This window comes from Anolis sagrei, chromosome 3, assembly GCF_037176765.1.
Source record: "Anolis sagrei isolate rAnoSag1 chromosome 3, rAnoSag1.mat, whole genome shotgun sequence".
NCBI classification, from domain to species: Eukaryota; Metazoa; Chordata; class Lepidosauria; order Squamata; family Dactyloidae; genus Anolis; species Anolis sagrei.
The window spans coordinates 245,577,218-245,592,263 of record NC_090023.1 but is presented as its reverse complement, the minus strand read 5'-3'; the positions used below and the strand labels follow the sequence as shown (position 1 = coordinate 245,592,263).

Genomic DNA, 15,046 nt, shown 5'->3' with positions numbered 1-15,046 from the left:
CTAAAAATAATAAATGTTATAATGTTTTTAAAAGCACAACTACATTAAATGCAATTTTAACTATAAAAGTACAGTAGCCCTCCATTAAAAGCTCTTTCTTCAACAGTTTTGCCCTACTGTAGCCTGGACAGCAAGAACAGAGGACATGCAGTCCTCCAGCTGTTGGACTGTAACTCCAACAAAAATACCTTTCTCCTTTACAGCACAGACTACCGAATAAGCACAAAAACATCAAGCAAATCTATATGGTTCAGTTGCTCATGCCCTGGCGTGGAAGTTTCATGCCCTTCTTCATTTTGGCCTTTCCTTTCACAAGAAAGATTAGAACAGGGTGCAAAACATTTATCCTGGAGGGGGTGTCCTGCATAATCCAAGGCTGCTCTCCCCACTTTCATTATGCATACTGTACTCACTCTTGATTGTAAAGGGCATAGTTTTGCACTTCTGCGGGGTTTGGCAGGTATTCAAGGACAGCATCCAGCAGAGGTTGCACACCTTTGTTCTTCAAAGCACTTCCAACCAGCACAGGTGTGAAGGATTTACTAAGTGTTGTTCTTCTGACTGCAGACTAGGAGAAATGAAACACTCATGATTTGTGCCTAACGGTAAGTACAATGCATACACTCTGAAGAATAAGAAGTACAGTAAGAGTATTAGTGACAACAGAAGCAGAATGGCTACTTATCTTTCCACTATGGTGGGAAAGGTTCCAATATCTTTCAAGCTGGAGCCATGCACAGCTTTTGAACTGAACAAGATAAAACATTTTATTGATTTTTTTTTTTTGGCCACATCAGGAGCTGGCCAAAAGACACTTAGAAAACAAGTCTCATGGGAGTGCAACTCAGAAACATGCTTCAAATCATGTTAAGATTATTTTTTTGAAGTAGTGTCTTCAACAACAAAAAGTGGAAAAGGAAGAAGACCAAGGTTCTCCTACTAATCCCAGGCTTCCCTTGTCCCATGACTTCATACTGCTTCATAAGTGATGTTGTCTATTTTCTCTTCCAAGTTCAAATGTATTTATTCAACTTGGAAGGGAAAGTAGATGGACACCGAACTCCAGATTCTCCTACTTGTGTAACTACCGACCATGATGGCTGAATACTCTGGAAGCTATAGTCCAACAAAGCTCTTTTTTGTAAGCTGGATTCTTTCACTTGTAAGGCCAAGTCTTTAAGGCTTCTGAACCTGAAGTTCCGAGTTAAGCCCTGAAATACTACATACTCCTTTTCCACTGCATGAAAGGGATCAGCATATCATAGTTGGGAGGGAAACACATTGCACAAGCTGGAAATGACTTCCTTCTTAAATTGCAACTTCAGTTCCCTTTTCAAGTATTTTTTGTTTCCTGACTTCTGTAGTCATGGTAGATCAATCATTTATCTTGACAATAACATTTTGATACCAGCAAATGAGAAGGTTATTTCTGCACATCATGCTTAACGAGAACTGGCTGCTGAAACCATGACCTTCGCAACAAATATTCAATGTGTTCGCCATGAAAAAATATTTTAACCCAAAACTTGGCTGCCAGCCACAGCAGAAAGATCTATTCCTGGAGACAAATTGGCATGAACAAACCTGTCTTTTGGACTTTCCACAGTTATTAAATAATTTGCAATTTATCTACTTTTGAACAGGGGGTTGGTAGACACAATGATACCCTGAACCAGAAAATGTACTTTTTTGTTAATACTTACTCATTGGTTATATTTACCTGTAGACCAACTGACTGCTGATTTTGAGATAAATTTTTCATATAGGCTGTTTACTTTGGGGGGGGGGGGGGGGATTCCTTCCAAAATCAGCAAAACATGATTATACATTATCCTGAACGTAGCCATTCATAGCTGCTAATCAGGCAATTCTGTGTCTGAATATAATTTTTCCAATTCACAAATATATGTACTTCTATGAATTGACCAAGAAATCCTCTTTGTTTACAGAAACGGCTAACTTATTTTTGGAAGGCCTCGCTTTGCTTCCAAACCACTGCACACGCAACTACCAGCACTTTCCATCAGAACAAATGAAGAAAAGTATCTCCAGGATCCTGCAAGATCCTCAGATACCCAAATTAGCTATATGCCCCCTTGATAGTCAGGGTAATGGATAATATCAAGAGAATAGCTGGTGTGCTTTAACCCTTGGGAGCAACAGAGCACTCAACAGCACTTAAAATGAGTCTGCTCCTCTCAACTGTTGTGTAAGAGATGGAATAAAGCATGAAATGATTACATAACCCCTATGCAGCATTTCTCCAGACCACAAAGTCATCAAAGGCTAACGAGGGTAACAGGAGGTTTATTTCCAAATTCAAAGCTGCTATTTTCCGCAAGCCAACTTCAGGCCTTGTCTGATGGGTTCAGCTCCGGTGAAACAGTGTCTGCTTACACGAGCTGCCCCTGGATTTAGACATGAGGGGATGGCGGTGAGGGATATACAAATGTAGAATGGAAGTGCAAATCCCACATTTATACATCCAGGAAAAAAAAGATGAAGGACTTCCAAGATCTGTCAGAGTTCTGTCAATCACACTTAGCAGCTGCTATCCTTCAGCTAGTGCTCATCCCCTACAATAATCTGTGGTTATTCATGTCTAGTAGTGAAAGGCTGCTGCTTCCTTGGATAGCACCAAAGTATCATGACAAAGATATTGCAGATGCTTGCAGAATAGCACATGCTGCAAACAAGTTCAGTTCCTAAAAGCAAAGAAATGTGATACCTCAAGATACAAAGCTATCTCTGCTTGAAAGCTAACCTACACCCACCATCAGTCAAAATAAACCTTCAATTTTTTTTCCTGTTCATTCATTTTGGTTTGTGTACCTATTTACAATAATAATTCAATGGGATTTTTAGTTATTTACTCATGTACAGTTATAATCCAACTGTGGTTTTTTGTTGTTGTTTTATGGGCCAGTTTTTATTTTTACATATTTCTGTTATAAACCACTCTTTCAATAATCCTGGGTGAACCAACAATCTTTTACCTTTAAATCTCATCTTGCTTGTACGTATTTCCTCTTGTTGTGATTGGGCCACTAATTGCAATTAATGGCAAGACCATTTCATATTTGAAGTCAAGGATTTGTGCAATCTAGGAGCCCCCGGTGGCGCACTGGGTTAAACCCTCATGCTGGCAGGACTGCGGGGACATGAGAGAAGCCTCTGACAGGATGGTAACACATCTGGGCGTCCCTTGTGCAGCGTCTCTGCAGATGGCGAATTCTCTCACACCAGAAGCGACTGGTGTGAGAGAATTCTGGTTTTTCAAGTTACCTCTGACACAGAAAAAAAATTGTACAATCTGAGCAAACAAAATCATGGCTGAGCTGAGATTTGAGGGCAACATTTTCTGATTCAATACTTATCTATCTTTCATTAAGAACTAGAACAGAAAATGGAGATTCCCATAGGGTAAATTAGAAACACATGACAGAGAAGACAGGGCATAACTAAGGGCATTTTGTCTAGTGGTAGTCTTCAATGTTTGTGCAATCACATACCTTAACTCAGAGAATTGCAAGGTTCCTTTTTTGGTTTCAAATTCCCAGAATCCTCCAACTAACACAGCCAAGAGAATATTCTGGAAGTTACAGTCCAAAAAAGTGTGTGTGTGTGTGTGTGTGTATGTGCGCGTTCTGACCTAACCACTAAATTATGAGTCATTCTCCTCTGTCCCCTGGAGACTAGTGAGCTTCCCTAGCCTTCCACAGCTGCCTATCCCTGACAGAGTCTACCCCTCTTCCAAATCTTCCACAAAGATTAGATTAAGTCCTATGAGTGTTAAACCTTCTTAACTTTGTACAGGTGAGCAAAAAATGTACACAAAAAGTTGGGTATAACCCACATGTTCCAGTACTGTACATCAGATGTCTTGGGTAACTATTTGCAAAATGAAAAAGACCTTAAACTCTTTTCACCTTCAAGTCAGCTACCGTTGGGATCTTCTCTTCAAGGAAAAGTTCCCCAAGCTGTTCATCTATGTTTGCAACACATTCAATCAGTTCCTGGCGGCGATCCACTGACTCAGCTCTGAATTCAGAAGGAATTTCATCATATCTAACAACCTGACTACAGAAAAACAGAAAACAAACAACCCATTAGTATTCACAACACAAACAGATATTTAAGTCACGTAAGTATCTTCAATACAAACAATAGCAGGAAATTTAGATTGTTCTAATGATGTGTGTGTATACTAGCTGATTTTACATCTGTAAATTAAACAAAGTAGCTAGGAGGACAAGAATATAGATAAGATTAAAAACTGTTCATAGAAGTTAGTAGTTAGGAGCTGGAGCTGCCTTATTCAAAATTAATCAAAGTTAATATTCACCAGTTTGTTGGCACTGACAACATGACAAAAATTTCCATACCACTCCTCCTAACCATAAGAAGTAGGGCAAGAGGAAGAATATGATGTTGAGGTTTACTTTGATTTGTTCTTGATGATTCATGTCAAACTATGGGGGCCATTATACTGGACTTTGTGTTACTAACACAGGATTTACTGGCCTACTTACATAAGCTATATTTAGGTAGTGCCACAACCATCCGTGATAGTTGAGATCACCACAAAAATGTACAGAGAGAAGTATATGGTTAAGTGAAATAGAAAAAAGTGAACAAGTAACACTTAATCTAGTCTCTCTAAATATTATCACTAGCAGAAAATCTGCCTGAAGAGCATTATTTATTTATTTATTTATTTGCAGTATTTATGTTCACCCTTCTCATCCTGCAGGGGACTCAGGGCGGATCACAATGAACAAATACATGGCAAATATTCAATGCCATAGGCACACAACATATATAGACAGAGACACAGAGGCTATTTAACTTCCAGCTTCATGAGGGTATGCTTTTTGAATTTTGGCCACCAGGGGAGCTGTCGCTTCACCATCCACAGGGATAAAATCTCTTTATATTTAGAAAATGTTGAGATCCCTTACCCAAAGTCACCATCGAAGTATATTGCTTTTTCTTCAACCAGATCAATGATTCCCCGGAAATCTCCCTCCAGGCCCATAGGAATCTGAATAAAAGCAGCATTGTGATTCAACTTGGATCTGTGAAAATAAAAATCACAGACTCATACTGTTGGAAGAGACCTCATGGGCCATCTAGTCCAACCCTCTGCCATACAGGAAAAATACAAAGCACCCCCAACAGATGGCCATTCAGCCTCTGTTTAAAAGCCTCCAAGGAAGGAGTCTCCACCGCACTCCGAGGAGTGAGGTCCACTGTTGACCAGCTCTTACAGTCTGAAAGTTTTGGGTCATTCCATGCCAAGTTGTCTAAAATGTTTAAAAGTTCACACCATCATATTCTCCAATTTTGTTCAAATTTTACCTGTGACATCACCTGGTCAGCAGTATAGTTTCCCTAAAATTATTCTCCGCAAGACCGGATGATGTCACCTATGGAGCTGGGATAACAGCAAAAAGTTGTTCTGGAATCCAGCAAGTATCGTGTCTCAGCGTCCTATCAAATGAACTAGCAGGACCATGAGGATGCATAAAGCATAATGCATAAATACACACAATATTACCATACTTTGACCTAAGTAAATTGATACTTAATGGTCCCATTGCCAAACAAAAACATCAGCCTTGTAGAGTAAAATGTTCTCTTTCAGATGATACTATTCAGAAGCATATTCAGGTAGACTCTTTTTTAATAATCTGCTTTGAACTTTAGTAGATTTTACCATTTGCACTGACAGTGACAAATTTGAAGAGATTCTGCAGGGCGGAAGTATTATGTCCAACACAAGTATTATGTCCAACACATTATGTATTATGGTCAAAATTTCAAGTCTGTATCTTCATTTGCATGGAAATTGTTGTAGTCTGAATATCTGTCGCAATGAATCATGACACATTTTGATGCACACTTTGAGTCAGCTTTTTTACTGGATTTTGCATCCATAATGTTAAATTAATTTCATTGGGATCAGCAGAAGAAAAAAAACCATACAGGATTTCAATTTACCAGCCATTCTTCTACATTTAGTTTCAATTTTATTAGAGCCCAAAAATGGCATTTTGTTAAATGTTGTGCGCACGCAGACTGACTACCCTTCAGATAAGGCAGTCTAGATCAGCAACTATTACTGTTGGAGACCTCAAATTTTGGGAAACTTAGTTTAATACCTGACTGGTGTGACAGCTAAAATTTGAACAAAATTGGAGAACATGAGAACATCATAACTATGGTAGCATTTCTCTATCATTAAGGTTCACCAATCCTCAGAAGGAGAGATACTACCAAAGCGTTCCAGATTAAAAAGCACCAGACAAGAACTTCTCCATACCAAGAGTTTGCTTGTTTTAGGAGATGTCACAATCTCCACTGTGCTAACAACTTTGCCTGCAAAGTAGATTCGACACAGTGGACAATACACACACACACAAATATGACTCAAGCAGTACTATGGAAGGAGAAAAAGTTTCATGTAGTGAGGTATAGTATCTTTCATGAGACACAGCCACCATAAAAGTTTTAAAAGTTTTTAGTCCAACGTTCGGCAGCCATGATTCTAATAGGAGCGGAGCGCAGGGAGCATACAACTCCACTGGCTACCGATTTGTTACCGGGCTCAATTCAAAGTGCTGCCGTTGGCCTTTAAAGCCCTAAACGGTTCCGGCCCAAGCTACCTATCTGACCGCATCTCTGCCTATGAACCCACCAGGACTTTGAGATCTTCTGGGGAGGCCCTACTCTCGATCCCGCCTGCTTCTCAAGCACGGCTGGCGGGGACGAGAGATAGGGCCTTCTTGGTGGTGGCCCCTTGGCTGTGGAACGCCCTTCCCTCGGACATTAGGCTAGCACCATCCTTAATGGTATTCCGTAAAAAAGTGAAGACCTGGCTGTTTAAGCAGGCATTCGAATAATTAGTGCAATAACCGGTGATGAATATAGGAATGGAATAATGGTTGACGAATCTGAATTACGTTCTTGTGGATGAGACGATAGTGAAGTTATTGTAGTAATTGCTTATTAATTGTGTGATGTGCTGAGTTGTTAATTGTTTTTAATATTGTGGTATTGAATTTTTTGCTATTCTTGTTGTTGTGAACCGCTGTGAGTCGCCCTCGGGCTGAGAACAGCGGTATATAAGTAAAGTAAAGTAAAGTAAAGTAAATAAATAAATGATGATTCTGGATGGATTTTTAAACCCATTTCACATGTTCTACTAAGAAACAAGACATCCAGAACATTCCACAAAAGATGTATGTGTTTTATCAGAGACTTTTAAAAATATTTAGCCCAGCTTTCTCTCTGATTTTTGGCAGAGGGTGGAATTTTCAAAGTACAAAATTCATACCTGAGTTGTTGCAGAGCTCTGTTTGGACTTGAACCCATTCGGTCCAGTTTGTTGATGAAGGTCAAAAATGGGACATTATACCGCTTCATTTGCCTGTTCACTGTCATGGTTTGACACTGAACTCCTCCAACAGCACATAAAACCAGGATGGCACCATCAAGAACCCTCAGTGCCCTCTCCACTTCTATAGTGAAATCAACATGCCCTGGAAGTGAAGGAAACATACATGATTATCTAAAAGCCTCTACTCCTGCTGGCACTGAATTTGGCTTTCTTTCTGTTCTATATCAGAGCTTCTTAAAACTGTGTGTCCCAGATCCAAATGGGGTCCCAAACATTTGGCAACAGTAAAGGTTCCTGCAAATCACCTAGTGTCTGTTTTAGACATTTACGCAAATCTGTTGTGCACTGTGCAGTGTTCACAGTAGACTCTGCAGAAGATGATTCATAAAAAGGAAAATCAGCCTGTTTAGCAAGCTTGCAAATAGTGATATTTTATAGGTTCTTGTAGGTTTTTTCAGGCTATAGGGCCATGTTCTAGAGGCATTTCTCCTGACGTTTCGCCTGCATCTATGGCAAGCATCCTCAGAGGTAGTGAGGTCTGTAGGAAATAGGAAAATGGGTTTATATATCTGTGGAATGACTGGGGTGGAGCAAAGAGCTCTCTGCTGAAGTTAGGTGTGAATGTTTCAACTGACCACCTTCATTAGCATTTTTAATCTGGCTACCAGTATTAAAAAACTCTAAAATTACTACAGCAAAACAGCAGAGAGGAAACAACCAGGCACATCTTAACACCTCTCAACAGAACATTTTCCCAAGCTCAGCCAAGCCTTCAAATGCTAATGAAGGTGGTCAGCTGAAACATTCACACCTAGCTTCAGCAGAGAGCTCTTTGCCCCACCCCAGTCATTCCACAGATATATAAACCCATTTTCCTATTTCCTACAGACCTCACTACCTCTGAGGATGCTTGCCATAGATGCAGGCGAAACGTCAGGAGAAATGCCTCTAGAACATGGCCCTATAGCCCGAAAAAACCTACAAGAACCTAGTGATTCCAGCCATGAAAGCCTTCGACAATACAGTGATATTTTATCACTAAATGTTTGATTTTATACATATTTTATATACCTGTATACCTGAAATGTAAACATTTCTCAGGCCAAAAGGGGTCATGAGTGGAAAGGTTTAAGAAGCCCTATTTTATATGACCCTCAGAAGGTGCAAATTGGCATCTTGTAATACTTAAGGTCATTCAGTATTTTTATAATAAACTTTATTTGAAAGACACTCTGTATTACAAACTTCTTAATTTTGAGACAATTTGTACTTCCTAAATAAAAAAATATTCTAGCATTGCCTCAAAGAAAGACAGTAGAAAATGGGAGTTGATTTTTTTTGCAAATAGATACAGCAATAAAAATAAAATAACCAGTTTAATTTGAAAGCTGAGGAAAGTAAATTATTTTTAAAAGTGTACATCAATAATAAACTGCTTTTTTTCATTGAGTTCAAATTTGCACACATTTATTTATTTATTGTACTTATGTCCTGCCCTTGTCACCCCCTTGTCAATGCCAGATTCAGACAATAACAATAACAGTAACAATTATAGAAATGTAAAAACTTATAAATATCAATTATAAATAATCTTCCAGGTGATTAAAACATATCAAAGGTCTAGCACCAACTTCACTTCATAAACATTACACCAATTGCTTCCATCGTTCTTATATTCATGGGTCATATTAATCCCCAAAGGTTTGCTTCAATAGCCAGGTTTTAAGATTTTTCTTGAAGCTTAAGAGTGGTGGAGCTTTTATGATATCACTGGGGAGCAAGTTCCACAGCTGTGGAGCACCACCGAGAAGACCTTGTCTCTCGTCCCACCAACCCCGCCTGCAATGGGGGCAGGAGCGAGAGCAGCCCCCCACCCCACCCCCCAGAAGCACTTAACTATCGTACATGGTTCTCTCACAGACCCTTCATTTCATAACAACTCGGTGAGGTTGGTTAGGCTGAGAGAATGAGTAACTGGCACAAGTTCATCTAAAATCTTTTTATTCAGAGAGGCTTTTAAAGAAGAAGATTTTAAAGATTATATAAGGTGCTAATGTGGTTTTATGTTTTGATGAATTTGATCTGAATTGTTTTAATACTAATGACGTTGAATACCGTTTTATTATTTGTATATTTTAAGTTGTATTGTAATGCTTTTAATATTAGCTGCTGCTTTTAATTTTAGCTGTTTGAGTCTCTTTATTGAGAGAAAAAGTGGGATACAAATAAACATAAAAATAATAATCAACTTTACACAAACTGTGAGCTTACCCTCACCTGCAAATTGTAACCATAACACCACTTTTGTGTAATAAAAAGCACACATCAGATGATTTAAATTAAACAAAAATCAGATAAATCCAAAACCCAAGTCCTCACTCAACATTAAATTCACCAATTAAACACTAAGGAACCCATTCCTCTCAAACTAACATGCTTCAATTCATTGCTAGTTGGGTAAAATCATTTAATGTATGCCCTTCTGGCCTCTTTGGAGGAAGAGCATGTCATAAGTAAATAGTTATTATTGCTTACAAAAAGGTATAAATGAGTATTGTTGTGGGGATCTTGAACAAACAAGAATTAGATAACTAATTTTCAGTTTAAAAAGGATTATGAACACCAATCGCACTGCTGGGAAAGGACACTATTGACAGTCCTTCTGAACCTTCAAAGAGATCTAAATCTAAATGCATAGACACATATAAACTTTTGCAAAGAATCCTACTGCCAGAGAATGTAATGCTTGGGAGTGTACAGAGAAATGTGAGAGGCTAAGAAAGACCTGGTGGACAATAAGGTCAATTGAACCTTCATCCCTCACTACAGGTCATGTTGGATAGAGAATTCCTGCCCAGTATCTGGAGGGTCCCATGTTCTCCATCCCTCCCATTAAACATTCTCTCGCTCTGCTCCATTTCTGGACTATTCAGTAAGTGACTTGTGATCTTAGGCACAAAGATTCCAAGTCTAATCCAGGATTCAGTTGAGACATTTACTTTGACGAACTTTACATAACACTGGGGTTACAGAGTCACACCCTTAGTACCATCTGCAATACAAACCAAGAGTCAGCTAAGAAATAGATTTATCAAACAGATGTGATTTTGGCTGGGGGTAAAATTCATGCTCTCTGAACTTCAGATATATTTCACATGCCAAATACAAACAAGCTTAGGAATCCACATACCAGGGGTGTCAATTATGTTGATGTTCGTATCTTTCCACATAGTGTAAGTTGCTGCAGACTGAATAGTGATCCCTCGTTGTCGTTCCAACTCCATCGAATCCATGACAGCACCAACACCATCTTTACCTTTAACCTAATATGAAAAAATACATATTCATAACAGCAAGTCCATGTGTTTCGGCATGCAAACCTATGCCTCTCTGCACAAAGCAAAGATCTTCCCCAAGATGCCTTACTTTGTTTCTTTCAGAATTCTAACTGCAGATAAAGTCTGCTAGGATTTACTATCAGGAGGGAATGAAAGAGGAAACACACAGGATTGACCATCACTACGTGTTTATCTCATTAGGATGGAACATATTTTGAAACTATTTTGCACACCCAAAAACTAACCAAGCTAAGGTTGGAATTCTACACATACTTATATTTAAATAAGTCCCCCTAAATGCAATGAAACTTGTATCTCAACAGATATGTATTAGAACAGCAACATACACCTGCTACACGTTTACTGTATTCAATTTGTGCAGTAAGGCATTTAGGTTCCATTCGTCTTTTCTCTTTTTTGCTACCTTCCATATGGCTTAACATTCTGGTTGAAAAAAACTTCTGAGACTCTGAAAGTTAGTTCTCTGTTCAGTGACATTTTGGTTAGTCACAAAATTATACTCTACTAAAGGTAAAGAATGATGATTTCTAGATATCCAGCAAATGTGTCTGGAAGATATTCCATTAAAGCTTTTAAGGAACTGTGAACTAAAGGCATGCTTCCTATGTATGTTAATAGCAGTTGATAATGTCTTTTAGAATAGCTAATTTCACAAAACTGGAAACATTCTTGAGAGGATGCTCTGCTCCCTAGCCTCACCCTATTTGATAAGTTACTGAGCAAGTCCCTCCGCAGCAGATCATAAGGGATGGGTGTTCACAGATGGCTACACGGGCAAGAAAAAAACTACTTTAGAAGTAAGCAAGGGGGGGGGGGGCAGATCATCTAAAATTTTACAAGCAACGGCCACTACAGAGAATTCACTTTCCAGGTTTCTCAGACCCCTTCCACACAGCTAAATAAGATCTGACATTAACTTCTTTGAACTGAAATATATGGCAGTGTGAACTCAGATAATCCAATTCAAAGCAGATATTGTGGGATTTTCTGCCTTGATATTCTTGATATATAGAGCTGCGTGGGCCCCCAGAAAACCATCACAGGAACTATGTCCGTTACAATGGGCCTGCCATATCTGCAGGTGTTCTGTCCCAAAACCAGCCATTGATAGAAAAAAAAGGATGATCATGCCCTATATTATTAAATAAGACCAGCATAAAATACACATTGTCACTATTTACACATACAAGGCACATCAGCCTGAAATCACTGGAAGTTGTGGATCAGAATGTTATGGAATCAATGACCCACTCTACAAAGAAGAAAAGGAAAATATAACACAGTTTATATCCTTTACTGCATTGTAAAGCCAACTGGGGAGTCAAAGAAAGCACCTGTATCAGCCCTGTATGTACCAGCAATCTGTAGGCCTCAGGGGTACGTTGTATGTATGTTGTACTTAAAATTCTACAATGGATAGTCAGAAAGAGAAAAAAAAATTACATCGGAGATCATAACTATTTTGGCTTATTTATTTATTGTGTCAGGCAACCGAACAGTTGTATTATATTTTTGACAGAACAAACAAACAAACATAGAAAAGACACAGAGTTTGCAAGCTTGGCAGTTGATTAAATGTCCTTTGACCAGTATCTGGCCACTTGGAGTGCTTCTGGTGTTGCCGCAAGAAGGTCCTCCATTGTGCATGTAGAAGGGCTCAGGTTGCATTGCAGCAGGAGGTCAGTGGTTTGCTCCTCTCCACACTCGCATGTTGAGGATTCCACTTTGTAGCCCCATTTCTGAATGTTGGCTCTGCATCTCGTGGTGCCAGAGCGCAGTCTGTTCAGCACCTTCCAAGTCGCCCAGTCTTCTGTGTGCCCAGGGGGGAGTCTCTCATTGGGTATCAGCCACTGGTTGAGGTTCTGGTTTTGAGCCTGCCACTTTTGGACTCTCGCTTGCTGAGGTGTTCCAGCGAGTGTCTCTGTAGATCTTAGAAAACTATTTCTTGATTTAAGTCTTTGACGTGCTGGCTGATACCCAAACAGGGGATGAGCTGGGGATGTCTCTGCCTTGGTCCTTTCACTATTGGCTGCTACTTCCTGGCGGATGTCAGGTGGTGCAATACCAGCTAAGCAGTGTAATTTCTCCAGTGGTGTAGGGCGCAGACAACCCGTGATAATGCGGCATGTCTCATTAAGAGCCACATCCACTGTTTTAGTGTGGTGAGATGTGTTCCACACTGGGCATGCATACTCAGCAGCAGAGTAGCATAGCGCAAGGGCGGATGTCTTCACTGTGTCTGGTTGTGATTCCCAGGTTGTGCCAGTAAGCTTTCGTATGATATTGTTTCTAGCACCCACTTTTTGCTTGATATTCAGGCAGTGCTTCTTGTAGGTCAGGGCACAGTCCAGAGTGACTCCCAGGTATTTGGGTGTGCTGCAATGCTCCAGTGGGATTCCTTCCCAGGTAATCCTCAGAGCTCGGGATGCTTGTCTGTTCTTGAGATGAAAAGCACATGTCTGTGTTTTAGATGGATTAAGGATCAGCTGGTTTTCCCTGTAGTAGGCAGTAAGAACACCTAGAGCTTCGGAGAGCTTCTGTTCAACTATCTCAAAGCTCCCTGCTTGAGCAGTAATGGCATGATCATCAGCATAGATGAAGCTCTCTGTCCCTTCTGACAGTGGCTGGTCATTTGTGTAGATGTTGAACATGGATGGGACAAGCACACTTCCCTGAGGCAGGCCGTTCTTCTGTTTCTATTTTGGTGTATGTGGTGTGTACGAGTGTAAAGATGGAAAAAGCAGAATAACTCACCTCCATCACTGCCTGGAAAGAAAGACGTTGAATCCCAAACAACATGATACAGTGACTGGTTTCTAAGTAGATCTTTGCTGCCTATGGAAAGCTTGTGATCCACCACATTGTACAACACTGAATGAGCACTATATAAATGTCATGCTAGCATAGCACACCAACAAGATTCTAGCCACTGAGATCAAATAGCACTCATACACTGTCTTTGAAAGCACCATCATGTGTAGAAGTACCTCATGCATTTGAGCTATCCTTCCTGTGTAAAAAAGTATGCGCTCAGTTAATGTTGTCTTTCCAGAGTCAATGTGTGCAGAAATCCCTATATTCCGGATCTTTTCATTGGGAATAATTCCTGACGAGCACCATCTGCAGCTGTTCAAGTATAGCTGAAACACAAAGGAGAGAGAGAGTATAACAATATTGCAACACAAGATAATGTTTAGCATTAAAAATACATACAATCAAGTGTAAGTAGTGAGGTATTTTTAGTCTAAAGAAAATGTTGCTTAAAAAAGCTCTGTAGTTCTCTCTCTCTCTCTCTCTCTCTCTTACAGTGAGATTTTAGGGAGGATGGACAACAGACAATGGAATTCGCTTCCACAGACCACTGTAACCCCCATGAATGACAGACCTGGACCAGATTTGGGACACAGAGCCTCCATGACCCACTTTACGTCCTGGAGAGGTTTGGGGAGAATAGACCATGGGTGATAGGATTTACAGTACCTTCACCCATATCCAGAGAGTACTGCAAGCCCCATGGACCATGGATATGGACCAAACTTGAGACACAGACCCCCACTCCCACCCCCAATGACTCACGCTATATCCTGGTGAAGCTTGTGTGAGGATGAATCATGGATAATGTGATTTGCAGTACCTGCATTCACATCCAAAGATTACTGCTAACCCCATCAGCCATGGATCTGCACCAGTTTTTAATGGGCCCATTCATAACATCCAAAACCAAACAATGCCTTTTTCAAATAACCCGGGCATTGCAGGGTAACCAAACTGTATATCTGATATGCATAAGTTTGAATACTGGTGGGGTTTGGGGGTAATTGATTGTGGCATTTGGGACTTGTAGGTAGTGGGATTTATAGTTTGACTACAATCAAAGAGAAGTCTATGAGTTAAGACTGGCATGGGCAAAGTTGGGCCTTCCCTCCAAGTGTTTTGGACTTCAACTCCCACAATTCCTAACAGCCTACCGGTTGGAGGGAAAACCCAACTTTGCCCCTGCCAGTTCTACAGTGAACCACCACAAGCCCACAGAACTAAGCTCTGAGTTAGAGGCCTCTCCTCGTTCTCCACCCCAACACAAGACTTCTACGACTTCGCTCCACCCACATAGAAACAACACCCACCCTTCAAAACAAGGCCTCCCGCCGCCTCAAAAATACCTGTTGCCCGGGCAACACGGAGCCCCACAGCCGCCTCCACCTCAACATGATGCTCCCGTCAAAGTCACGCCGTCCAGATCTGTAGGGGCTCCACTTCCGGCTCGAGCCGGCAAGAACTTCCCGTG

At 40.3% G+C, this 15,046-nt stretch overlaps 1 protein-coding gene across 1 annotated transcript in view; it reads right to left on the bottom strand.

The window, feature by feature from the left end:
* The window catches only part of GFM1 (G elongation factor mitochondrial 1), a 42,608-nt gene extending 27,562 nt beyond the window's left edge, over window positions 1-15,046 (bottom strand). The window contains exons 1-7 of the mRNA XM_060767624.2: window positions 14,922-15,046; window positions 13,749-13,901; window positions 10,593-10,725; window positions 7,340-7,544; window positions 4,962-5,078; window positions 3,930-4,080; window positions 414-568 (exon numbers count right to left, since the gene is read on the bottom strand). Coding sequence (XP_060623607.2) covers window positions 414-568; window positions 3,930-4,080; window positions 4,962-5,078; window positions 7,340-7,544; window positions 10,593-10,725; window positions 13,749-13,901; window positions 14,922-14,969 — 962 coding nt within the window. The 5' untranslated portion in view covers window positions 14,970-15,046. The remainder of the gene's footprint in view (window positions 1-413; window positions 569-3,929; window positions 4,081-4,961; window positions 5,079-7,339; window positions 7,545-10,592; window positions 10,726-13,748; window positions 13,902-14,921) is intronic.